General features: G+C 42.7%; 1 protein-coding gene across 1 annotated transcript in view; it reads left to right on the forward strand.

Moving 5' to 3' along the window:
• The window catches only part of KIF26B (kinesin family member 26B), a 272,866-nt gene that overhangs the window by 156,549 nt on the left and 91,502 nt on the right, over nt 1-24,815 (forward strand). The window contains exon 5 of the mRNA XM_088524291.1: nt 17,001-17,184. Within this exon, the coding sequence (XP_088380417.1) occupies nt 17,001-17,184 (184 nt within the window). The remainder of the gene's footprint in view (nt 1-17,000; nt 17,185-24,815) is intronic.

Here is a 24,815-nt window from a genome sequence, read left to right on the forward strand (position 1 = left end):
GCACTGGAAGCAGTAACGCTGAAGGAGGAATAGGGATGGAGGGATCCCGGATGCAACAGCCAGTGCAGAAACATGGGAATATAGAAAGGGGAGTTCCCCTCTCCAGTATTATGCAGCAAGAATATGGGGAATATTAGCTCTGTTATTGTGAGTGATACTGAGCACTGAGGGAGTTCAGAAGAGGGGATTAAGAATAATTAATGAATGCTAAAAAAAAAAGGGGGGCTAAATATCTATTGTTTGCTTAAGTGGTGACTAATGTGGCCTGAGGGATAGAACAGCCCGCAAATATTTGAGGGCTGTTACTCCCTCAAAGAAAGAGATAAAAATTATTATTAGCGTAAAGGATGGGTTGGAGCAATCAGTAAGTGGAGAAAACAAAGAAAAACTTAATCTGAATATTGTGAACAATTTCCTGAAAGAGAGCTGTGCTCTTACCCCATGGAATAACCATGCCAAAGAAGTGTGGGAGCCTGACTTTTCAGTGTATTCAAAACTTGGCTGGAAAAATAAGAAACGCACAATGAGAAAAATCTTAGTCTTACCAAGAGAGAACACAGTAGGTGGTATCATCCTTGGTCTACTACCCTTGGATTCACTGAAGGCATAAAACATTCCTGGACCCAGTTTTCTTCCTGACATTTTAGGGCTCTCCTGCTCCTTCGGGGTCTGCACCATCCCCGTGGATATGTGGGCTTTCCTGGCTGTCTTCACCTCCATAGTGTTGCACTTTGGTGATAAAGCTGCCACGCAGCCAGGAACATCTGGAGCAAACATTTTGTTATCAGGCATGGAGAAAGCTTTCTTGAGCATTTGATTATCTAGCTGTAACACAGAACTGATAATGACGGGTTGGAAAGCAGTGTGAGAAACGTGATTATAGTTATCTGAATGGTGAGGCAAAGGAGTTTTATTACTTTTTTGCTTTTAAAAAAACTTCTGACATTGGCATGTTTAAAGTACAATCAAAACAATGTGTCTCCTTAGTTTATATATTAATTTGGGATTTATATATGCAAGCTTCTAACTATTGAGATATGTATATGTTTTCTCGTGAAGGGAGGGCTTATTAATACATGTGACAAATATGTTTAAATGAGTCTTTCTCTTTTTGAGTCTCGCATAGTGAGGACTGAATGGATCAAAGCCAGTAAAGCATTACATTAGTCTTTCATAATAATCACTTTTAAATTATATTTCTTTTTATTTTATTTAATTAGCTACCATAATTACCGTTTTTTGTCACTTGTTCTAAAACTCATTTGTTGATTAGGAGGCTTTTTAGTTTCATATCTAAGGAGTGAATGTCACACCAATTCAGGATAGAGTGGGACAGATTTTGAGCTCTCCATGAACCAGCTGGTATGAAATCATACAGCAGTGTATGAAGGGACACCATGTTAACTTAGCTGAAAATTTGCCAGTGATGTATTATGCACAGTTCTATATAAATATGTTTTTTTTTTCCCCTAAAGGTTTCAAAATATCTCTGTTATGATACATTTCTGGATACAACCGGCCTTGCTGCCTCTATGTCTGAGCAGCCTTGGGAGAAGCAAGTAGCCCTTACTGGGGTAAAGTGCATCGGCCTGGTTAATGCTCCCAGGATTCTTTGGTTAATTTTGATCAGAGTTAATACTTGTAGCTGTATAAAGCGTTTTTCTTTTTGGTTTGGCTGCAGAACAGAAAACAGCAAAATTCTGTTTTGAGTTTAACGATTCTTTTCTGCTAAGCTGGGGTAGTGGCTAAGGAGCCACTTGGACCACCCCAGCCTCAGGGACACCCTGGAGCCAGCTGGGCTGTGTGCAGGTGCCTGGCGTTTCCGCATTAGCTTTTGGGCAGAAAAGTGCCCCTGTTCCGAGGCCCAGCCGCACATCTCCTGCCTTCCCAAGAGCGAATCTTCCCGCCCCAAGGAATTCGGACCACTGTTAGGGGCTCTGGTGCCTGCGACCCCGCACGCGACCCTCCTCACTGCCGAGCCTGCCGGCTGGGGGGAAGGGACTATTTTCCTCCCTAGGTTTGGACCGATTTAGGTATTATGTAGGCTTAATTTCTTTACACTTTCTTCTAATTCAAACTGCGAGGGTTTATGTAACCGCTATGATTATGGACCAATTAAAACGAATAATCTTCAAATGGTCACACATACTTATTTGTACCTCCTTTGCTCATGGCAATGTGACAGACGGTGTTCAAGCATCCAGAATAACTGTGCTTGCTTCCTGTTATATAAGATGACTCCTTAAAATAGACTGCTGAGGGATTTTTTTTTGTTGTCGCTTTTTCTTTCCCATCCAGCTTCCGAGTATCGCAGTGCTGTCATCACATAAGCCAGTGTGACTGCCCTTCTGCTTATGCAGTAATCTTATTTATGCTCCGTGAAAAAGAACATGAAAATAAGCTTTGTTTGTGCAATTGCTCCTGTTCTTGTGGTGTCATGGAGAGCGAGGGAGATGGCGCAGTCATGTGCCCTGCATTTATAATCCTCTAATTCCAAAGTGTGTTGTTCCAAAGTTTCCCTGGCAGTATTTTATCCGTGGCAGAGACGGGCAGCCTGTGTGCTGCAGAGCCAGCTTCAGCCCCAGCCAGCTGTTCAAGGAGCGATGCTGTTCAGCCGTGCTGGAAAAAAATATGCATGTAGCTCAGCCAGTTCTGATAGCGCAGCCCTGTCTTGCCCTCCTGACACACCCCAGTGGTACCTCCAGCTTCTACCCGTCCAGGTTTCCCAGCAGCTCTGTCTTGTTCACCAGCTTGAGGAGACACCATCTATCTTCTAACACAAGGACTTCCTGTGATCTCCTCCAAGATGATACCTGTTCGTGCTTCGACCTGCTTCAGCAGCAATAGACGGGGTGCATCCCAGTGTGTGATCAGGTCCAGAGAGAGGAATCACTTCAGTAACTCTCTTCCTGCAAGTTGTCCAGCCCCTTAAGGTCCCACTGGTCTGAGTGAGAGGTAAAGGCATATTCAGCACGTGTTGTGGGGTGGGAGATACATATCCTTGCACAGCAAATTTAGCATCTATGCTCAGAAACAAGTAAATTTAAGGCTGACCTCGGAGCTTCAGAGCACAATCTTATCTCCTGAGATTCATTGAAACTGCTCCTAACTTTATTGATTTGCGTTTAATGCCATCAGAGTGTGTCTCCATGCAGTGTTAGAGGTGTGAAATACAACCACAGAAAAGGGTCCTGCTGATACACTGCTTCTCCCAGTACAAAATGCTGTCTAATTGGGTGTCACATAATCCATAGCTTTTCTTCACATATCTTCATTAAAGGCGAGAGCTGGCTGGCTGGCTGCATGTGTGGGTGTATGTTCAGGTATGTAAAATGCAGCCATTTTTGTGGAGGGCATCATCTCTTCCTACTAAAGCAATGGCATCAGTACAGCTGCTCTTGTGTAATTGCAATTTTAGCAGTGAGATTGATATACCCTGTTTCCCTTGCTATTTGAGAAGAAACTGTGCCAGGATAGACAACCTTATACTAAAAAGGTTATTTCCCTTAACCATACTGCAGAAATTACAGGAGTATAACTCCTAAAAGGGACAAAGGATACATATATATGTGTCATAGGCATAACTTCAGGCTGTCTGTCTATATAAGCTTTATGGTGCTTTTGCTATAGTACACCTAAGTGTACTATATAGGTATAGTTACACCTAAGCACTATAACATGAAGAACAGTGAAATTCATATTTAGAAATCTGATTAAATATTTCTTGGGCAGCAATATGGTTGTTATCAGCTGCTGTAAGCTAAAGTACATTTACTCCCATTCTTGTAGCTTGCTGAGTTACAGCAATCCTCCTTGAAGGGCTATCTGTGTGAGTTATATAATGCCCACTGTTCATGATGATGTCGTAAGTGGACAAAAGGGAAGGAAGATTTGCTAAAAATAAGTGTGGTCCCACGAGCCTGGGAGGCTCTACGGCTGTGTGCAAAGCTGTTCATAGAAGTCCCCCTGCTGCCCTGCTAGTTTGGCTCTTCACTGTGAAGCTATTGTGTCCTCTGAAAGCCAAATGATTGATTTTAAAGGTGGCTCTGTGAGAGGATGCCAAAGGTGGCTTTTTTTCTTTGGTTACGAGAAGGGAAAATGCTATGATGTGGTATGTGCAAGCAGTCTTTTAGGAGGGGCTGAGTGCCCTCTGAATTTGCTAGGCGTTCAAATGCCAAAAAATCAAAGGCAAGAGGATGATGGAGAGTCTGTCGGGAGCTCCTTAGGCAGAACTGCATGGTTTTGTCTTGAGCCCAGAAGGCCTTAGCTGATAAAGTTAGGCAGGTTAGAGAAGTCTGGAATGGATCAATACCTTACAGTGGAATGAAGTTTTCATTTTGATCAGAAGCTTCAACCAGAGGCTGTTTTACTGTAGATGAATTGGAGAGTTCCGTAATGCAAGGAGGCAACCCCAGAGGTGCTGGATCACAGCACGAGTCCTTCACGCTAGCTACACTGCCCGCTCAGTAAGGTTCCAGGCCTCTCGTTTAAATCAGATAAATGCATTTGAAGTGAGTGTGGAATCTTCTGAGATGGGAAACTGAATTCCGGTTTTATTTTCTGACTAAGCATCGCATAAAGGGGTTTATGGTGGTTTAAAAACACTAATACATCAAGTGTCCCGGGGATGATCAGGTTTTCAAAGCTTCTCTTGCAGCAAATGACAGGACAAGGAGGTACTGGGCCTTCAGATTGCTGCCATGTGACAAAAAGAACAAATTCCTCTCCATTACCATCTGATCTGGAAAGCAAAGTGTACTCACAGTTTGGTTGCCTGCAGGATTTGCTTTTTCGGATACCCAACAACCCAGGCACTCAGGATGCAGGATGTCAAGACATGTCATATATATCTTTTATCCACAAACTATGATTTGCTCATGTGAAATGCCATTTTATATGGATAACAGGCAATCCTAATTTCAGCTGATGGGCTTTGGAGTCCCTCCCCAGGGCCACACAGATTCCTTGCACAGTATATAAGTAAGTATATAAGTATATACCAGGCTATCTGCCATGAAGCCCTTATTCTGAAGAAAGTTCCAAAAAGATCAACCTAGATTCCTAATACAATGAAAGAAAATTGACTGGGAAGTTATATCCATGGAATTTGAGGGAACCAGGGCTTAGAGGATGAGCAATTCTGGAAGAAGAGCATCCTTCTACGCTTTGTAAATCGGAAGAAAAAGGCTGTTTCACTTTTAAAGGTCAACAGGAGCACAGATTTTACACAATTAGATTGACTTTTTGAGATAATCTTATAAAAACATTATTTGAATCATAACATCCTTAGTGGTGGGTTTCTCAGGAGTAAGCTGCCGCATGATCCGTGTGCTGTCTTTGTGTCTTGGACCAGTAAACACAGCTTCCTCGTTCAAAGCCGTAACAGGTTGGGTGCAGCAAAACTATAAGCCTGTGTGCGCTATGGAAGCATAGTAAAAAATAAGATGACTTTCTTCCATGTTTCTCTGATCCGAGACAGTTCCAACTGTACCTGGTCTGACCGAACTTTTGCTTTGATTGTGCTGCAGTAGTGCACAGAGACACCCGGTTTTGAATTCTGTCTCGTTATATTGAACGGCACTTGAGAACACTGTGGAGTTAAGCTGTAGTATCCGCTCAAAGGCCTTTAATGGGAAGCCTAGCCAACGTCCAACTGTGTGCTTATTAGCAGAAGGGAGCAAGGGCAGAACACTAATTTGCAAAAATTTAGCTAAAATATTTCTAGCTGTGACATTGCAGAGATGTTATTTTCTTATCTGCACCTTTATAGGTGATATGTTTCTCCCTGTCTCTGTCTTGCTTTTATAGCCTATACATTTTTATCTTTTATTTCAGGGGCTGACGTTTACAGAATGAATCACTGTGCTTCTCTTAATTGCAGAGGGCATGATTTACCTCCACTGAATTCCAGGTTGCTGGTCATATAATTCAATTCAAAGCGATAGAGATTTACAGGTGTAAAATTGGTGCATCACAGTGCTGATTGTCCCAGGTGCTGTCTGTCTTCTGTTCTCCTCCTTGCCTCTCTGTCTGGTTTAAAAGTAATCTGTGGTAAGAAATGCTGCTTTTTTTTTCTTGTGCTTAGGCTGATATGTGGCAGAGGGCAGATTGCAGTTGTTTCAGTCATACAGGGAAGGGAGACGTTTGGGTCTGACTGCAGACTGTCTTGCATCCTACTTACAGTACTTGAAAGCTTTTCCTATACAGTGAGTGGAAGACCAGTATAAAATGTATTATAGAAATATATAGGCATACTTTGGCAACTGCTCTCTTTGGTGTTACTAGGATTTTCTGAGATAGGTGCCCAAGGAAGGAATTACTAGAAATTCAGAATGACAAAAAATGCTGTCAGTAAGATGCCTAACCTGACATACTGATTTTGTGTCTCTGGGATATCTACCATGAAGGAGGCAGGTGAACCTATTTTGCAGACTTTCTCATCAAAGACCAGCCTTCAGAAAGAAGGCAACACGGTGTTGTGATCTCTGGAATTAGTGAGTGCCATTGGTAAGTAAGGGGCCTCCTGCCGGAGTAATCTTGGTTTTGGTTTTCCGAGTGTTCTCTTGGTGTTTTTAGGGTGAGGTGCAAGATTTTTAGAAGGATGTGTTTTGTGCCAAGATGCAGCAACATGGGAGATGCGCTTTTTGATAGGATTGCATCAAACAGTAGATGCTATGGGTCAGGAACCCGTGGGTCTGGGGAGAAGGAAGAAGCACAAGACCTGGTAGCAGAGAGACCCAGCTTTGCAGGACGAAAATCTTCAGGTACAGGCATCTCCAGGAGAGCTTCACTGTTTAGTGAGCATGATTTATCTTGTGAAAGACAAGGACGAAAGCATTTATCATGCCCCTAGACCTTGAAATGAGAATGGCAGAGGAAGGCAATAAAACGGCAAGAGACATACCAGAATTATGACTAAATCTCCCTGGTTTTGAAACGAGCTTTTATTCTGGCTGCACCAGCTGAAATGTTCATGCTAGCTCTTCTTAGAGCAAACCGCAATATTCCAGCCTGCAGATGACAAAAATGTATAGCTGTAGCAAAGTCTCTGTCTAAAGGAGGGAGTATGATCAGTTTTCTATTCAACTTAACAGGGAAAAGATACTGCTGCTTGGATTTGTCATGCCTATAAATGACTCGGTGAGTCCAGACAGTGCAGTGACTTTGAAGATCTGAAAGAGCAGCCCTACCCCTTCCTAATTCCTCTGATTCCTCCCACTCCCTCACCTTCCCATTAGTTTCAGCTGTTTTTTATCAATATGGAACACACTTTATTTAGGTGGACCAGAAGTGAACATGGATATTACCAATTAATGAGTAGGCACGAGTTTCAAGTGATATCAAACAGCAAAACCATTTCTGGGTCTCTTTTACATATGACAGGATGCATTTAAACAAACTCTTTTGACCTAAAATTTTGAATCATTTCATTTTTTAAGAGATATTTTAAAAATAACTTATGAAGCAAAAATATTTGTCAAATATCTTTTTCAATTTATCAGTGCAGAATGCTGAGAAGTGCCCTGAAATCTGAAAATTAGTTAGTTTTCACTGGAATTTGTGCAGGAAATAACCAAAAAGCTGCAGATTAAAGCCTCTACCTCTCTTAAAAATTCTGCCTGTTGGTGTCCGTGTCATACCTCTCTATGGTTCACTTCTCTCCAGCAACAACTTATCACTTAGTGTGATGTATTTAATTTCATGTTGTTTTTTGTTTTATGTGCATGGAAATAGAAAAACAAGAACAAAAGTGTTGTTTATGTAATAACAATAGCTGCCCATAGTAATAGTGTGTTCCAGATTTATATATATTTTTTTTAATAATTCAATCTGCAGCATGATTAAAGTGGGCTGAAAGTGAAGGTCAGCTCCCAGAGGAAGTGGGGCAGGATGCTGAGCGTTCTTGCGAAAGGCTCGGCACGTAAAATTTCCCCTGCAGTCGGTTAGAAGTAAGGACATGTAGTGCCTCCTAAAATTGCTTCCTCAACTGTCAGTAGACACAGAAAGATCTTGTAACAAAGTTCTATAGTTGCCTGTGTGAAATCTGAGCCCTTTTTTTTTTTCTCTGTCAAGAAATTGAGATTTTGATCAATTAGAGCACTGCATCACCTTTTGCTGATTTAGTTAATTTCCCGCTGGGAAGGAAACAAGAACAACAAATTCTTTAAGTGTGTTTTGGTTAAACACTTGCAAAAAGTAGTAGTTCTCATTTACTCTATTTGAAACTGTTTGAAGTTTACTTCGCTTTAGTTGCTTACAAGTTAATGCTCTAAAAAGGAGGTACTTCATTTTGAACCGACGGAAACGCTCAGACTCATCCTAAGCTATTTTGTTCATACATTTCAGATAAAAGGTATCTTTAAGAAAAATAATGTTATTGTTGTTCTCAGAACTACAATAACCTTTATTTCATGGCATCCTAGGGCCATGGGAAGGCTGGGAAGGACCTCTTTGTCCCCCTGCTTGAGACAGGCTCAGCTCTGGGTTGGGCCTTGAAAACCTTCAAGGAGGTCCCTGGGCGACCTGTTTGGGTTGGCCTGCCCGCAGGTTCCTTCTGCCTCATCCGGGTCACTCTCATTCCAACTTTTGGCCAGCGTCTCCTGCCTCCTCCTTGCCCCATGGGCTGTGTGGGGCTGGGAAGCGCCTGGCTCCGGCTCCTCTTCGCCCTGCTCCTAGGTCTGCACCTCCTGGGTCCCCCGAGACCGCACCGACTGGTTGGTGTGGTTCTGCTCAGGAAATGTAGGTTGAATTGCTATTTGTCTTTGGAACGAATCCGTGAATTTCTATGGTCTACACTTCAGCATGTGTGCAGTCTATTTAAGATGGCAACCACAATTCTGGACCACAACATATACACAGCGATGGTGATAGTCTGCAGTGCTTGAAGAACTGAATTACTCTGGAAAAAGTAATTATCACTACCTCATAGTGGTGATACAGATAAAATTAAGGCAAGACTTTCAGGAGCTATTTGAAAAAAATATATTTTTAAGTTTTTACTATGTCAGGCGATTGCCTATCTGAGGTGGTTTTAAGTGCATTGAATTTAGTTGCATCCATTTTGTCAGCATAGTCTCCCATAGGCATGCTGGCGTTAGTTCAAATACAGTGGCCTGAAAGATGTTGATGATGCAAAGAAAGCTGTTTGCCAGTCATCCCTGGTGGCACTTCCTAAATATTTTCTAGCTGACACTTGAGTGATGGTTCTGTGTGTGTTTCTTGTTTTACACAATAACAGTGCAAATACAAAGCAGTGCACGTCTCCTTCCTTATTACTTAATGACAATGTTGGTGTCTTGTGATAAATCCCAAGTAAAGAAAGGTAATACTTCATAGCATCTGGAGCCTGCGCAGGATGGAACTTGTTTCTGACCTTTCCTTGAAAAATGCTGCTGCCCTTTCTCTCAGCTCAGGGCAGTAGAAATTGAGGAGACTGATCTGTGGTGGTCAGGCTCCTGGCTCAGAAACATTCCCTTCCCATGTGACCTGAAGATGCATTGCCAAGTAACCATGGACATAACTGGTTGCAGTTGAATTCATTTGAGTTACAGTAAATATAGCTGGTTTTCTTCCCGTATTAAACTAGTATTAAACATCTGATTTTATTTTATCCAGCGTAATGGTTCAGCTTGTTTCATGCATCGAACATGCAATGACACTTATCCAACTCATCTTCAGAGCTTTCCAAGAACAAAATAATGCTGAGCACTGCAGTCTATGATTACTCTTTTTAATTTTTTTTTCAGAGAGGAATTCAGATTAATTATAAATGATATCTCTACCCCATCCCTAAAAGAAAAGAGTGATTAGTGATTTGTCTTCTGTGTATGGGTGCTGAACATCATCTTGGAGTTGGATTCTTCTGCCATCTGTTGGTCCCCCAAATCAATCTTTGCTCTAGAAATGCAGGTTGCTTCTGTGCATCTGCAGTCAGTAACACATCAGGAAAGGTTACTGTGGTCATTTCCATAGTTTGTGTGGTGAGCTGGATCAACAGTGCTTGAAATTTAGGAATAGTATTAAGAAGAGGAGAAAAATCAATGAGAGGAAACAGAAGAAATAAAAATGATCTCTTTTTTTTTCCCCCAGTTAAATTTATCAAACTATTCAGTCAAGATGTAGTTTTCTGAATGGATACTTTTTATGAACAAGGGTAAAGTTTCCTGTAGAAATTTTAAATGTATATGGCATTTTGATTTCTCACTTTGGAGCAGGGGGAAGAGGAGGGTAACTCCCCTCCATGCATGCAAACTCGTTAATGATCTTGTTGCCAAAGTTGGAAGGAAATCTTGTCCCTGAATCAGAGCTTTTGGGGGAAGCTTTATGTTGGGTGAAAAGATTTTGCTGGAGTATGGTTAAGACCTGGTGTAAAGAAACTTATGGATCAAACAGTCACGAAATGTGAAGTAGTTTGTTTGGTGTCTTGTCAGATCCTTATCCAAAATTGGGAGTTTCACTCAAGTAGCAGCCCTGTAAACTGTGAGTCTACACGTATGATCCTGCAGTATGTGCTTGCACAGGTCTATGAGCCTCTTGGGAAGCATCTTATTGGTCCCTTTCATCTTGGTGCAACTCAAGATCATCTCTGCTGTCAGTGGATTTGACTACATTTGAACTTGATCTAAAAACAGGCCTGAGGTGTTAATGCCTCTAAGATTGTGTCCAGCAAGCCCCAGGTTTTATAAGACATTTCCTGAATAAAGACCAAAGCCCCATTTTTGCCCTATGTTAGAATTAAATAATAAGTAAAAATAATGAATATCTGGGCAGTTATAATTTAGCTCCAGGGGAGAGCCCATTCACTGAGGCCCTATGGCCAAAGCGTCTCCATTAACCACCCAAGAAGTAAAAGATTGCAGCCTGGGGTAACTTTATTGTTGCTATGAAATTGAATGCATGCATAAAAATAAAGAGAACAATAAGGGGCAAGTGTTTACTGGGCATTAGAGAGATGTTTATTATACCTTCTACAGCATAAGCAGAAAGCGCAAATTATCTCCAGATTTTAGGGGCATTGTAAAATAATTAAACACAAATACTACGAATCTTACTGGAACTACAAATCCAGGAAATGGCCCTCTGAGGATTCTTACTTCATTCCTTACGTGTCTCACTAGGCAACAGTACCAGAGCCCTGGCTTTGGTGACGCAGAGATTTAAAGCCCTGATTCTCTTCTGTAGCTCCCCAGCCCTGCTGCGAGGCAGGGAAGGTGGGCCGGGAAGGGCTGGGAAGGTGGGCCGGGAAGGGCTGGGAAGGTGAGCCGGGAAGGGCTGGGAAGGTGGGCCGGGAAGGGCTGGGAAGGTGAGCCGGGAAGGGATGGGAAGGTGGGCCGGGAAGGGATGGATGTGGCGGCCCATGCACAGATTTGTAGCTCCATCTGCTCCCTCTCAGGCTGCATGAGGAAAAGCGATACCATGCAGAGGTGTGGGAATAAACCCCAGAGCCCTCCCTGTAGCCTGGCGGGCAGGTGGTGGCCCCCATTTGCAGCAGGTGGCGGAGAGGCAGCCTGGCATGGCATGAGGGAAGCTGTAACTCCCACCCCCGGGTCATTTCCCTCCAAACAGAAAGATGAAGTCTGGCCTAAAACCGTGCTTGGTACCATCTGCCTCAGGTTTTGAAGTATGGGAAGTGCTTGTTTTTGTTGTTCAGACTTATCAGCTTGGGTCATCATCACACCAAGCAATTGTGGGTTAGAGCACCCTGTGGCATTGGCCACATCAGGAGTTTAAGGCCGTAGCACCTGAGCCAAAAAGCAATGTGGGGAAGGGCGGGAAATACGTCGACAGGGCAAAGGCAGGTATGAGACCTCCTCTTTTGGTGGCAGTGCCTTCTAGGTCAGCTCAGCTGCAGTGTCACCTTAGTGCTCCTGCATGACCAGCAGAGATGACTGGGAGAACCATTTCAGATGAGCATTTAAAGTTTCTAGTTCAGATCCCTAAAATTAGGTGCTGTGAATATCTTCATTAGTGCCCTGGTCCAATTTGTGTAGGCAGCATGTATCAGTGGAGAAAACCCTGGAGAAAAAGCAAGTGCTGAGTGACCCAGTGTTCCTGAAAGTCAAAACTGTACTTTTCTTGGGTGGGGGCGGGGGAAAAGAAGTATTTTGTCTGTGCGAAAGGTTAATATTTTGTCCTGGGCTTTGTATGCCCTTAATGCTAGCCCCTTGGAGAAGCTGCCAGCCTGCAGAGCAACTCAAATTGCCATCAGGATACATGACTTAAAGGAACCCCCCTCCTACCGCACCTGACACAGAGCGCTTGTTCTCAACTGTAACAATTAGAAATGACATTAGCACGAATAATAATGGTAGAGGAGGAGCTCATCTTTGTCAGAGCACTCAAAAACTGGGGGACGTGAAGCCTGCATGTTTGTGATTTTGCCGTGAGCTGTCGGCTTTCTCTGAACTACAGCTACGTGAGGACCTGTGTGGTATGGAGACTCATTTTAAACAAGCACATTTATCCCAAACCACTGAACCCATATTTGCAAACATTTCAATTGGAAATAATCAAACCTAATGGCAGGCTTCCAGTATGCTTTTGTTTGACATTACATCAATTAACAAGAATATTTTGAAGATTACAACTTCTCTAGTGGGTGTTAAAAATACATACTTTCAGCAGCCTAAGCAGGTGGCCCTTGAGTTTTATTAGCAGTCACTACTTTCTTACTGGGGCGAGAGGAGGTGCATACACGAAGCGCTGGCGTAGCTGCGCTGCTTGAAGTTCATGATCTTAGAGACTGATGCCAGATGAGGTCTGAGTCCACTCCGTTCAAGCCAGAGATACATTGCTGTTATGTGCTGCAAGGAAGTCTTACTGCCCTTTTCGTTAAGCAGTGTAACACACCAGCTGTTTGTTGTTGTTGTTGTTCTGTTTGCCCTGGCTGTTGCTGAGCAGTAAGTAGGGCTGCTTTTTTCTTTCTTTTTTTTTTTAATCAAGTTGTCCTCAGTGTTTCTGAAGTTGCTCCCTGTGAGCAGCTAAAACTGTGAGTGGCCCAGCTGTTTCCTCTGCTGTGTTTTCATGTGTTGTTGTGCTTTAACTGCCTGCCCAGTTACCTGAGGTATTTCCACAGTTTTCCATAATGCCTTTTATTTTGTCTAAAGAGTTTCACCAGCTTCATGATTTGTTGATGGATTGCTTATAACCAATATGAATAACTTTCTTAGTAGAGATCACTGGGTCAGCCTAGCACTCGATTTATTTTGTGCTAAAAATGGATTATCTAGTTCCTTTCTGTTCATTCATCTCTCTGCATAAGTTTCCGAACAGCGTCATTTGCCTACTGGCATCTGAGGATTACTTCTAAGCTGGCTGGCTTTCCTTCCCAGTAACTTCTACAGACGCCCTTAGGCTTTCAGAAAGTTCGTATCAATCATGAATTGGCTTTCACTGGAGCAAAGTTACCTCTGTGGCGATTTTTTTTTCTGAAATGTTCAGCCTGTCCGTGGAGTTTTAAGAGAATGAAACCTGTCACCATTTCTGAATAGGTGGGAGGTGCAAAGCATGCTGACTGCCCTGCATTACATCTTACACTTCTTCTGTTGTAAAAGGGAAAACCCCGAAGTGTGTCTCTTCAACTAGAGAGCTCAGTCTTAGCTACAGATCAGCTGGGTATTAAAAGCATTTCCCCTTTCCTGCCAGCCATCCATCTGTTTTATTTGGATTGAACTTTAATCAGCTTTCTAACACCCTGTCTGCAATCTCAAACCTTGATCTTGCAATTATTTCCTCTGCCACAAATCTTTTAAACTTTCACAACATCTCTAGCAGCTTGTTTACATAGGGACTCTCAGGAAAAATAATCCAAATTACCTAAAGGTGTGAATCCAAAGTGTATTGGCTAAACTGTACTAGATCTGGACCTGAATTCACTTAAATCACATGAAAGGCTCTGGAGTTGTGAAGGAGTGTGTCCACGCAGAGGCCCAGCACAGAACACATTACCTAGCACAGAACTGAAGTTGAAGTTGGCCCAGGTGTCCGGTGTGGCCCTGTGGGGATGGTCCCTACCACAGCTCTTCTCTACGCAGCGCTGACGAGGTTGGCCTCATGTGGCAGCCCCCTGGGGCTGCCTTCACTTGCCTCGAGAGGGACGCGGCGTGGTGCTAAGAGCGGTTGGCTTCTTGCCATGCTGCCATCTTCGCCATTGCAGTTCCTGCAGGAGTATGCATAGCCTCAAGTAGAAATCAGAGTCCTACTACAGTAGATATTAAATAAAAACTAATTACCTTCTCCTGGACAAGGTGCAGAGTCCCACAGATGCTGGCTGAGCCACAAGCTGGAGCGATGCTCAGGGCTCCTGAGGCTCTGCCTGGGCGATGGGGCTGTCCAGGGATCTGCAGGGGAGAGCCCTGAATACAGGCCCCTACGTGGCCTGGAAAGGTCAAACATGAGATTTTCCTGACTTCATGTGCTAAGATCATGTGGCCAAATGAGTTTGACTTGCGTGACCAGCTGGGTTCAGAGCAGTGCTAGCTGCCCAAGCTAAATGAATGCAAACTCATGCAATCCATGTGCTCATAGAAAGCCAAACTGCAGCTCTGTGTCATCTTGCAGCCCGCAGCTGGTTAAAATACCTTCTCCATCAAATGCCTAGGGAACTATCTGAGGCTACTGCCTTTTTGATCTCCCCTGAAATTCAGTAAAGCCTGATAGGGTTCATAAACGGTTTTCTAGCTCTCCACCCATTGATTTTTTGTCCTTAGGGAAAAAGTGAAAACCCCATGAAGCTGTGAGATTTAGTTCTTTTATTTTCTTTTTTTCTTCCCACCATATATTCTACTAGCTGTTGGCCCAACATATGAAATAAAATTCAGGTTTGTCTATTTGAATGTTATCTCAAAGGTTATAACTGTCAAACAAGAATATAGTTCCAATGACTTGAAAAGGCCAGATATCTTCCAACAATGTATTTTTTCCTTAAGAAAAAATGTCAGCTATGGACTTGGTTGTTCAAGAAGTGGTTTGTATTAGAAACAGGAACAGCATGAGGTTGGGAAAGCTACAGGCAGGAGAAGATGCAAGAGAGAGAATGGCTCAGTCAACTTAGTTTTGTAGATGTATTTTCAGCAAAAGTGAGTTAACAGGGCAGTATATAAGTGCTAAGTGAGTGGAACTGCTGCCTTTGGAACAGACTACGGAGCTTGACCATGTAAACACAGCAGAACATTTCTGAGTGTGTTTGGCCAATGTTTGTATTTTAAATTATTGCGCGTAGTGCAAGATTTTGCTTAAAATAACACTACAGTGCAGCTAGAGCATACAGTAAACCTCGATTCAGGGGAGATAACTTCACTAAGGCATTAGTGGTGCACAACATAAGGGCTGAAATCATTAAGCCTTTCAGACCATTGGAATGGTGCTAGGAAAAGGAGAAAATGGTACTTTTTTTGCTGTGATTTTGACCAACATGTTTTGATTATGTCTTCAGAAGAAAACAAGCAGAACTTCTTAAAACAGAGGGCTAGGTTTGTAGGCCAGAGGGAGGGGGAAGGACAAGAACAACAAGGTGATTCAGAAACTTGTAATTCTGTGTGAGATCAATTAAAATCTCCTAATGCTTCTTGTTTATTAGAAACTGATTTGTCTGGAACTGCTTTGCAGTTGCCACAGGCTAAAAGAATACGCATTGCCGACGCACATAAGGCACCCACAGTCAGCTGACATATGGCAACTTCGTGCCTAATGGTAACTTCTTCATGTGCCTGAGACATCTGATATAAACACAAGATGTGTGCATATTGAAATGAGTGTATGTTTATAAAAGGTTGTTTATTCAATCTTTTTTTCCCCCTAACTTCTTCAGTTAATTCAATCACTTTCTGAAGTTCGGAGTTGGATAATACGTATTGATAACAGTGCAGTGGAGCTATGTTTCTGTAAAGCTTAGGAGGACTTAGAAATATTGGGCTTGCCTGGCACGCTTCAGCAAGGTTAGGAGAGCTACTGTCAACATAGGCTGCTTTTATACTGATCTTAAGTTGCAGTTTGTCTGCCAAAGCAAACAACATGAAAGCAACCTCCTGAACTGTTATATCCATCTGCCCTTTGAGGTCCTGCTTTACCCCATTGATCCAACTCTGTTTAAAGTGCCTGCTTTACAAAGGGGAAGACTCTTGGATAGTGTGATTAATATCAGCATTATCACTGGGCAACCCAGGATGCACAAATGTGTTGGAACAAAACAGCAAAAACAAAGGCTAAATGTTGAATTCTCTCTCTCTCTCTCTCTCAAAAAAAAAAAAAAAAAAGGCAAAACGAAAGTACTGTGCAATTCTGTTCCAGAAAAGCTTGAATTTTTTATCTGGTGTCCTTTAGCATTCTTTATCCAAGTATATTGTACTAATAAAACTAAGTCTTTATTTATTTTCAGTGCATAGTGGTTAATGCAGCCGTAGTTGGTGTGATTGTCTCCACCTCAGTGCAAACAGCAAACTTTTCACTGAGCACCATTTGTTCAGCTTTTAGACTAGCTTATATTTTAAAAGGTGATAAAATTCTAAAATAGAGCAGGGTTGCTCACAGCTCAGCAGATTCACCTGAGCATTTAATACTAATTACCATAATAGTGGCTGCTTACTTCCAAACATTGTAGAAGTATTCATTTTCTAATCAAAGGTGTAGGCATGGCAAACAATTCCTCATGAACTATTCAGTGACTGAACTTAATTTTAAAACATAAATTGCTGTATAGCTCATTAATTTAATTGCAGAGTTTGATGCTTTTTTTGCAGCCTGAATTGTTTCAGTAAAGGAGATAGTGACAGAGGCCTGGTTCTGACCCTACTTAATGCAGACTGGTTAAATTTGGAGGAACTCTGTGAAGTCCATGGAGTTAAACCGGTAATAATGAGTAAAGAACTAGAATTATAAACTGTTAGTGTCAGTGAGGGCAAAAATGAGATCTTTTATAAATGGGATCCTGCTTAATACATTTTTTATTCCTGACTGTTTTTAGCATTGATTTTTTTAGCTCACTCTTTTCCTTTTTCCTACAGAGCTGCTCAGAAATTGAACCTGTCTTCCAAGAAGAAGAAGCATAGGCCTTCTGCGCCATCTGTTCCTGACTCTGCTCCCTTCTCCACCAGCTTCAGCAGTATCCTCCAGACCTCACCGCCCCCTGCACCACCATGTTTGTTGAGGGCAGTCAGCAAAGTGAAGGACACCCCTGGTGTGGGCAAGGTAGGCCCTGCAGGCATCACTAAAGCGCTTATTTTCTTCGGGAGCAGATTTTTCCTGTGCAAAACATTAATTAAGGAAGACCATTTGCTTTCTTAGTTGGCTTTACTAAAATTTGTCCTGAGCATGCATTCAAACCTTGACAAAATTACTTGATGTGGTCAACTTTAATACAGATGGACCCAATTCGGCAGCCATAGTGCACTAAAAGTACCTGCTTTGGGACCATGGTGCTACTAGGTGTTTGTGATATCTATTCTTCTAGGGGTTATGGAGCAGGTTAGAGACTGTGACTGTATTTAGCTGTGTAGCAGGTGCTTGCTGTGGCATATTCTGGGATCTTGATCCCCAAGCTCTCCAGACTGGTGACTTGGCAAGATTCACTGTGATTTGCTTTTGGCTCATGTATCTGGGGTTTGCTTGAGGAAAGTCATGACAAGCCTTGACTGAGAACCAGAGCAAAGCCTATGCTGATAAGGAGGAATTGCTGCATTTCCCATCAGTCATTTCCTTCCATTCTCCATGATCAAAGCCTACTAAAGGTTGATTAAGGGCAAGTGGTTGAGGCAGTGGAGAAGGTGGCTGTATAGTTTGTTGTTGCTTTGCTGTTTGCTTGAGCGGGGGATTAAGCCCTTCCTTTCTCCCTGTTGCAAGTGGACACCTTGGAGCGTTACATCTGGGAACACACATACATGCTGAGGATAGTAGTTTGCTTTAATCAAGGTAGTTTCTTATGCAAGCATCTATGTGCTCTGCTTCTCCATATTCGTCGAATACTAAGATGAGACAATGAATTTGTTGAAAATCCTTCTGTTTAGGAGAAAAATTGAATTGTATTATCTAGAAGTACTGAGCACAGGTTGTGCTTTGTTATTTCCATCACTGAATTTGGATACTCGCTTTGGGAAATCGTTCCTTTCCAGTTCTTTCAAAGAGCCATGATATTACTTTCATGGATGGTTTATGTTCCTTGGAAAGTACTCACAGGATTCCCTTCACACAGGGCTCTTCCTTTCCTTCCTCTGAACTGGTAGGTGGAAAAAAAAGTACAAATCTGTTAGGGTTTTGCAGAAGGTACTAGTGATGCGCACACTGATTTCAGGGGCAGCAGGAGCAAGCTTTTACCTATTGGTTGTTCTAAGCATCTGCGATGGGAAATATTTACAGTAGTAGCTCACCTCTAAGGATTCTTAAATTTCTGTGCTTGAGGTTGGCTGTATTTGAGGAAAAAATAAACTTTCCATTAAGTAGTAATGAAGGATGTAAGGATGTGTTCATGAAAAGAAGGGACTAGTTGTCCTGTCTGACTTGCATGAGAACTTTGTGACAGGTTTTTAGTCTTCCCAAGAAAAAGAGACTGCATGTATGCGTGTGTACAGACACACACACAGACACACACATACACACACGTACAGAGAGCTGTGTGAAAACTGCTAGTGCTGAGCCTCTCATGCTTCTCTGATTATGAGTTTGCAACAGGCAGTGCTTGGGCATCAGTTTTGCCGTATACCCAAACAGAGCCATGATTTACTTCTCCATCAACACCACGTGCCAGAGCAGGCTCCAGGGTTTCCACCTGTGTAAGTAAAATTGAATTTCTATATCTGGAACAGGCTGCCCAGAGAGATTGTGGTGTCTCCTTCTCTGGAGATCTTCAAACCCCATCAGGATGCCACGCTGTGCCACATGCTCGAGATGTCCCTGCTTGAGCAGGGGGATTGGACTAGATGATCTTTAGAGGTGCCTTCCAGCCATTCTGTGATACTGTGAAATCTTATAGCCCAACAGACAAAGAGCCACGACTGGCAGCTCTCTCTAGGCCTGCCCACTTGTGCAGTGGGAAAGGGCTACATCATCTAGACCTGAGATGTGCTGGGGGAGGCCTGAAGGGCAATTCTGCCAGTCCCTGTTGCTGCCTGGAGGACGTGCTGCCCCTCACACCGTCCTGTTCCGGCTGGTGAGGCAGCAGTGAGGTTTGGGGGGTTTTGGTGTTGAGGAGGTGGGACTGTACTGCTGGATGCAATCTCCCACTTTGTGGATGCCTCAGGCCAGCTTTGCAACCTGCACTTTGACTAGAGCACAAGATGGAGTCAGGAGAAACAAAAATATCCATCCTGTGTTGCATTCCTCCTGTGTGCTGCCTGATCACATTCACATATCCTGACAGACTCACACCAGTGGTAACGTGGTGTTGGTAACTTGAGGTGGAAGCATGGAGAAAGAGTTTGGGTCTTAATCATCGTCAAGAGATCATCAAATGCACAATGCATCCATCGTCAAGATACTTCTTTTTACTACAGATTTACCATCCCGTAGTTACCAGAGTAGCTAAGATAGCTGAGAGGTTTTAAAAAAATGCTTTAACACATGCTTCTGCAAAGTGGGAGAACCAAATTAGATTGATACATAATCAGGATAGGAAAATTATTTTTTTTCTACAACTTTTCCATTAACAAAAAATGTCTAGCCTGCAGTTTCAGGAATTCAGTTTTATTTCTCTCCTCTTCTGTTTCTCCTAGGCATCACCCTATAAATATGACCTAAAGCTCATATACTTCCACTGAACTGTTCCCGTCGGTTTACCTCTGTAGCATAATTTACATTTTAATATATCGGAGATAGGTGTGAGGCATGATGAGCGGGTAACTGCAGGATAAAAATGTAATTTATCTGTCAGACTGGGAAAACTTCAGCTGAAGCAATGGAATTTTCAGCTGGCTTGTTTTTAATTTATTTTTGGTATTGTTATTTACATATGTTCTGTTTGATTTGTTGGGCTTATGTTTTGATATGGCTGTGCAAAAAGCTATGCTGATTTTCCCAGCATTTGCTTTCATATGCTTCCTATAAGAGTTTAGATGTATAAAATGTGCACTAGTGAGGAGGAAGAGGGTTCAGGAGAGCTAAACTTTATTTTCAGTGACTAGGATTTTCTCTGGTTTGGGTAGAAACAACATATTACTGATAATCCCAGTGTGATAAAAATGTAGTTAGTTTAGGTTTTGCAGCCTGCGTCGCCTGGACGGGACCGGCGTGGCCGCCGAGCCCCAGCACAGAGCCTCGTGTTCCTGGCCGAGCCGCAGCCTCGGAGCTCCCGGTCGGTTTGCCAGGGAACACTGGGCATCCAGAGCCGCAGGATCAGAAGCCAGGAACTTCAAAGCTGAGGCTCGGAGGGTAAACTTAATTTCAGAGTTTTCGAGAAGAAAAACAGGCTGCCAAACAGTTGCTGTTTTGCATTCTCACTTCCACAGGAAATTTCAGGGGTTCTACTTTTCATTACAAAACTGATGACAATGAATTGCTTAAAATTACAGACCTCCTTAGCGATTGATCTGCTGTCATATCTAGGCGTCTAATTTTTGCAAGTTAAATTAGGAGGATTTGACTGTCACCAAATATTCCAAGGTTACTTAGCAGTTGAGTTAGGGTGGGTATGGGTGCACTGAAGAAGCAGGCAAAGGGAACTAGTGCATGTTGAGGTTGCTTGCTTCACACCATTTCCCACCTTACAAGCCATACTTTGTCAAGCTGGAATTTGGAAGAAATGTTACTTGAACACTAACATTGAGCTTCACAGAAGGAGGAGGATGATACTAGTAGTGAAATGATGGGACTGTGTAATCACCGTTTTACCTTGATGTTAGATACATCATTGACCCTAGCCAAAATACAGCCGTGTCAAACTGAAATAAAGTAGTAAAGCATCGAATCTTTTGTTGCACTCATTTCCAAAAAGCTCTCCTTGAAGTAAAGTAGAAGGTAATATGCACACATGCTTTGGGTTTGCTTTTGGTTGCAAGAGCTGACCCCCAGTGAGATGGTACCGTATTCCCACTGTTATTTCGGGGTCAACAACCGTCCTGCTCTGTGAGCTGTGGCAGTTTGCGTCATACTTTTCCTTCTCTCCCTGCTCTCTTGGCATCTTCTTGTTCTGAGCTGCTCTTCAAAGGAGAGCAGCAGATTGCTCTGATTGGATTTACACATATCCATAGAGTGCAGCTACTCGGGATGACTGTGCATGCAGTTTCTCCAAGCCCCATCATTTTCTGGAACGTGCTCCACCAGTCTGTTTTCTCCTTTCTGATGATGAGCCAGGAAGGAGAGCAAAAAAGGCTTTTTGTGCAGGAATAACAAATTATCCCATGTCTCCACTCAGATTAACTAGCGTGAGGGCATTCCAATAAGATTTGCTTAGATTTTTTTCCCCCAATCTGCTTCCCTCCTTTTTCAACCCCATTTTCCATCGAACAGAAACAAAATTTTTTGATGAAAGCCTGAAATGTTTCTTCTGTGAAAGGTGTTTTGCTGAATACAACGCTTCCCATGAATATCAACTTTAAAGAAAAAATTTCTGCCAGCTTTAATAAATAGGTTGTGTTTAGATGGCACAGGGCTTAGAATGAATGGATGTGGTCTACGAACATTCTTTCATTTATTATTTCTCTGCCAGCAAAAGATATTGGTTATGTTTGGGCAGGCATGAAATTGCTTTAAACTTGCATATTATACTGTGGTATGAATTGTTGGTTTTGTTTTTTATTGATCTGAAACTAAAGTAGCCATGTTTGTGCATTTAAAATCACCCCTATGCAAAATGCTTCCACCAGGGAGAAGCAAATCATGCCTGGATTTTCGTCTGGATTTAACTTCCAAGCATTAGCAAAGCCCTATATTTTGTGATACCGTGAATACTTTTTATTTTTCTGTACCACCAGGCATCCTGTTGCAGTGCCTGGCCCCGTTTTGCTAGATGATGTATAAATGCAGGCCAGAAAGCTCTGCTTGTGTCGCGGAACACTTAGGAGCGACGCACGTGGAGGGAGACCAGACAGAGGGGGAGACAGGAAGCCCGAAGGAACAATGAGGCGGTATCGGTCATCTTGATAGCAGCGTCCTCCACACATCAGCAATCTCATATTAGATACCCCTTGTCAGGGTTTGTAGGTGTTGCAGAAGAGGAGATTATTAAAATCTTTGAAGGGGGAGCAATAGGTTACAGTGCAGATGCTTTCGAGGAGCCCTCTGCAAGTGTGCAGGGCAGGGTAGGAAGCAGCGCAAGGAAGGTGTTTCTGATCATCTAGTGAGTGAGGGAGAGAGGCAGGAGCAGGTCCCCCGCAGGGGCTGAGCGCGGGGCCTGCCTGCTGTGTCTCTGTCACATACTAAAGAAGATTCAATTAGAGATCTCTTTTTTCATTGCCAGGCTCTAAGAGTCTAATCTTACTTTAAAACACAACTGATAGATTGAAGTAAGTCTAAAATTTACTACTCACTTAACATTACAACCTACTCTCAGCATCACCCTGATGAGCATAAACCTCTTTCTAGAAATGTCAGCAAGGTTTTGTCTGACCTGAAACTGCCTCCACCAAAATTGCAAGGGATTTTCAGGCTCTCAAATAAAGCAGCAGGTCCTTCGAGGCAGGGTGACACTGATGATTCACTAGCAGAGCGGCTGGTCAAGATGCAGTGCTTTGTAAATTGTTTCCAGATAGGGAAAGAAACTATGAAGAACTGGATCAGGTATAATGCAATTCAATTCTTTTACAAGGAAATACAGAATCTGGAACGCAGATGGAGCAAAACAGCCAAAGGCAGTTTTCTTCATACTGCACCAGCTCTGGTAAGGTATTCACCTATATGTCCCATTCCCTCCACATGTTCTACAGTATCAGTGTTGGTTCATGCTGTGCCAGTTTTTTGTTTGTTTGGCCATTCTTGGTTTTTCCGTCCCTGCTCTTCTTGTGCTGTTTCTCAAACCTAACAGTGAACAAACTCCTACTCCCCAAGCAAATCAGGTTTCTGGGTAGATTCATACGTTTCTTTTAGGGGAAGAGAGGAATATGCCAGTTTGGCATTTGCAAACTGCTGTTATTCCAGCTATCTACTACCTTAAATTAGCTTGTCGGACCTTTCACAACATAGGGCAGCAATTGTAAACACCAGCTTTGACTTGCTTTACTGCAAGCCATAGCAGTGCAGAGGATGTGTTATCAATAAGTGTTCTGCTGGACTGCAACTTCAATGGTCTTTGTCCAAATAGGTTTTCAATAGCAGTGTTAGAACTTTAAAGTCTTTATACCTGTGAAAAATAAGTGCCAGTGGAAAGTGTATCAGTGTATCACCTTGTATCAGTGGAAAGTAAAGAGACATTCTTAGATTTAAATGATTTGCAAAGTTGGTTTTAGGTGAACAAAATTGATACTTGCATTAGGCCCACAAGACACAGGAAACCCAACTTTGAGTGTTTGCGTTTGAACTATATGATTTGTGGCTCTGAGAATTTGAGGGAAACATTACTGTGTGTGTTAAGCAAGTGTTAATGAAAACCTGTGTTGAGGTCAGCAAAAAATCAAGCACAACTTGCAAAATAAACTCTGCTATCCATCCTGAAGCTTTTCAAGAGAGAAATGAGAGAAGATCCTGCTCATCATGCAGGTATACAGGGAGAAAAAGTTAACTGTTAGATGATAGATCAGATCTGAACCCTTTATCACAGAAAAGAATTTCTAAGGTCAAAGCTGTTTTCTTCTGAAGTCACCAAAGTTGCTGAAATGGGGAAAAAAAAAGAAAGACTCTTCCATGAGACATTTAAAGGAGACATACGTGTTCTTCATTGTTGTCAACGTTCCTGTTCTATAAATTAAATAATTAGTTCCACTTGCAATGAAACCCAGGTGATGTCTCGTCCTCCAGATAGAGTTGCTCATAATTGGGATTTTCCTCAGCAAAGTTACTGGTTGGATCTTCCTGAGGCCCTCATGCACTTTGGCTAGAATCCTGATAAATGTACTTATCTCAGAGGATTTTTACTACATCAAGCTGCTTAATACATCAAGTGTCTTTAAGAAAAGGTGACTTTAGGAGAAGTTGTAAGAATTGCTGTAAACAATGTTATTCTCTGATATTCCTCTGTCATATTTTTATGCACAGTTAGTTTGTCTTTGAGCTAAAGTCTGCCCTGGTTATGTGAGCGCACTCGCAGACTGGAGGAGAGGGCTAGATTTCATTTTCATTGCCTGTGAAGTATATGGAAAGATACATTTGGAAGAAATTTTTACCTACTCATTGTTTCCACCATTTAGAGGGTGGCCATAATTGCATTTCCTTCTCTCTGTCAAGTGCAGAAGCTGCTCCTTCATGTAAACTTTGTAAAATGTGCCCTCCATGCCTGCTAAAAGAAAACTTGGCCCATTGCCTCCATCCTATGCCCTGCTAGACAGAATTCCCACATAGGAGAAGCAGGACAGCATTTGAGCCAATAATGCATTGATTGCTTCTCAGTCATAGGTATTAGTGAGTCCGCCAAGGGGAAGCGGGTCCATTTTGACCCGCTGGCAAGTTGTTAAAGGCCATATAGTTCAAACGCTCCGTGGTTACTGGCATGACAAGCTGGAGCTCCTGGCGTGAGGATTCCCAGCATCGGCTGCTGAGGAACAGGTCGCAGGGAGAGGAGCCAGGAGCGGGTGGTTTTTAGTGCAACGCTTCCCCAGAGTGCTGCACATGCAGGTAAGGGGAGGCAGGCACCAGGAAAATGGGTGTATTTCTGAAAAGGGGAAAGGGATGGCGGGATACTTTTGCTGCCCTTTTATCCGGCTCCACCAAACGGAGCAAGTTTGCTGAATGGCATAGAGATG

The sequence above is a fragment of the Tinamus guttatus genome, unplaced genomic scaffold, assembly GCF_059628265.1.
Source record: "Tinamus guttatus ecotype Peru unplaced genomic scaffold, ASM5962826v1 Tinamus_guttatus_pri_ptg000208l, whole genome shotgun sequence".
Classification (NCBI taxonomy): domain Eukaryota; kingdom Metazoa; phylum Chordata; class Aves; order Tinamiformes; family Tinamidae; genus Tinamus; species Tinamus guttatus.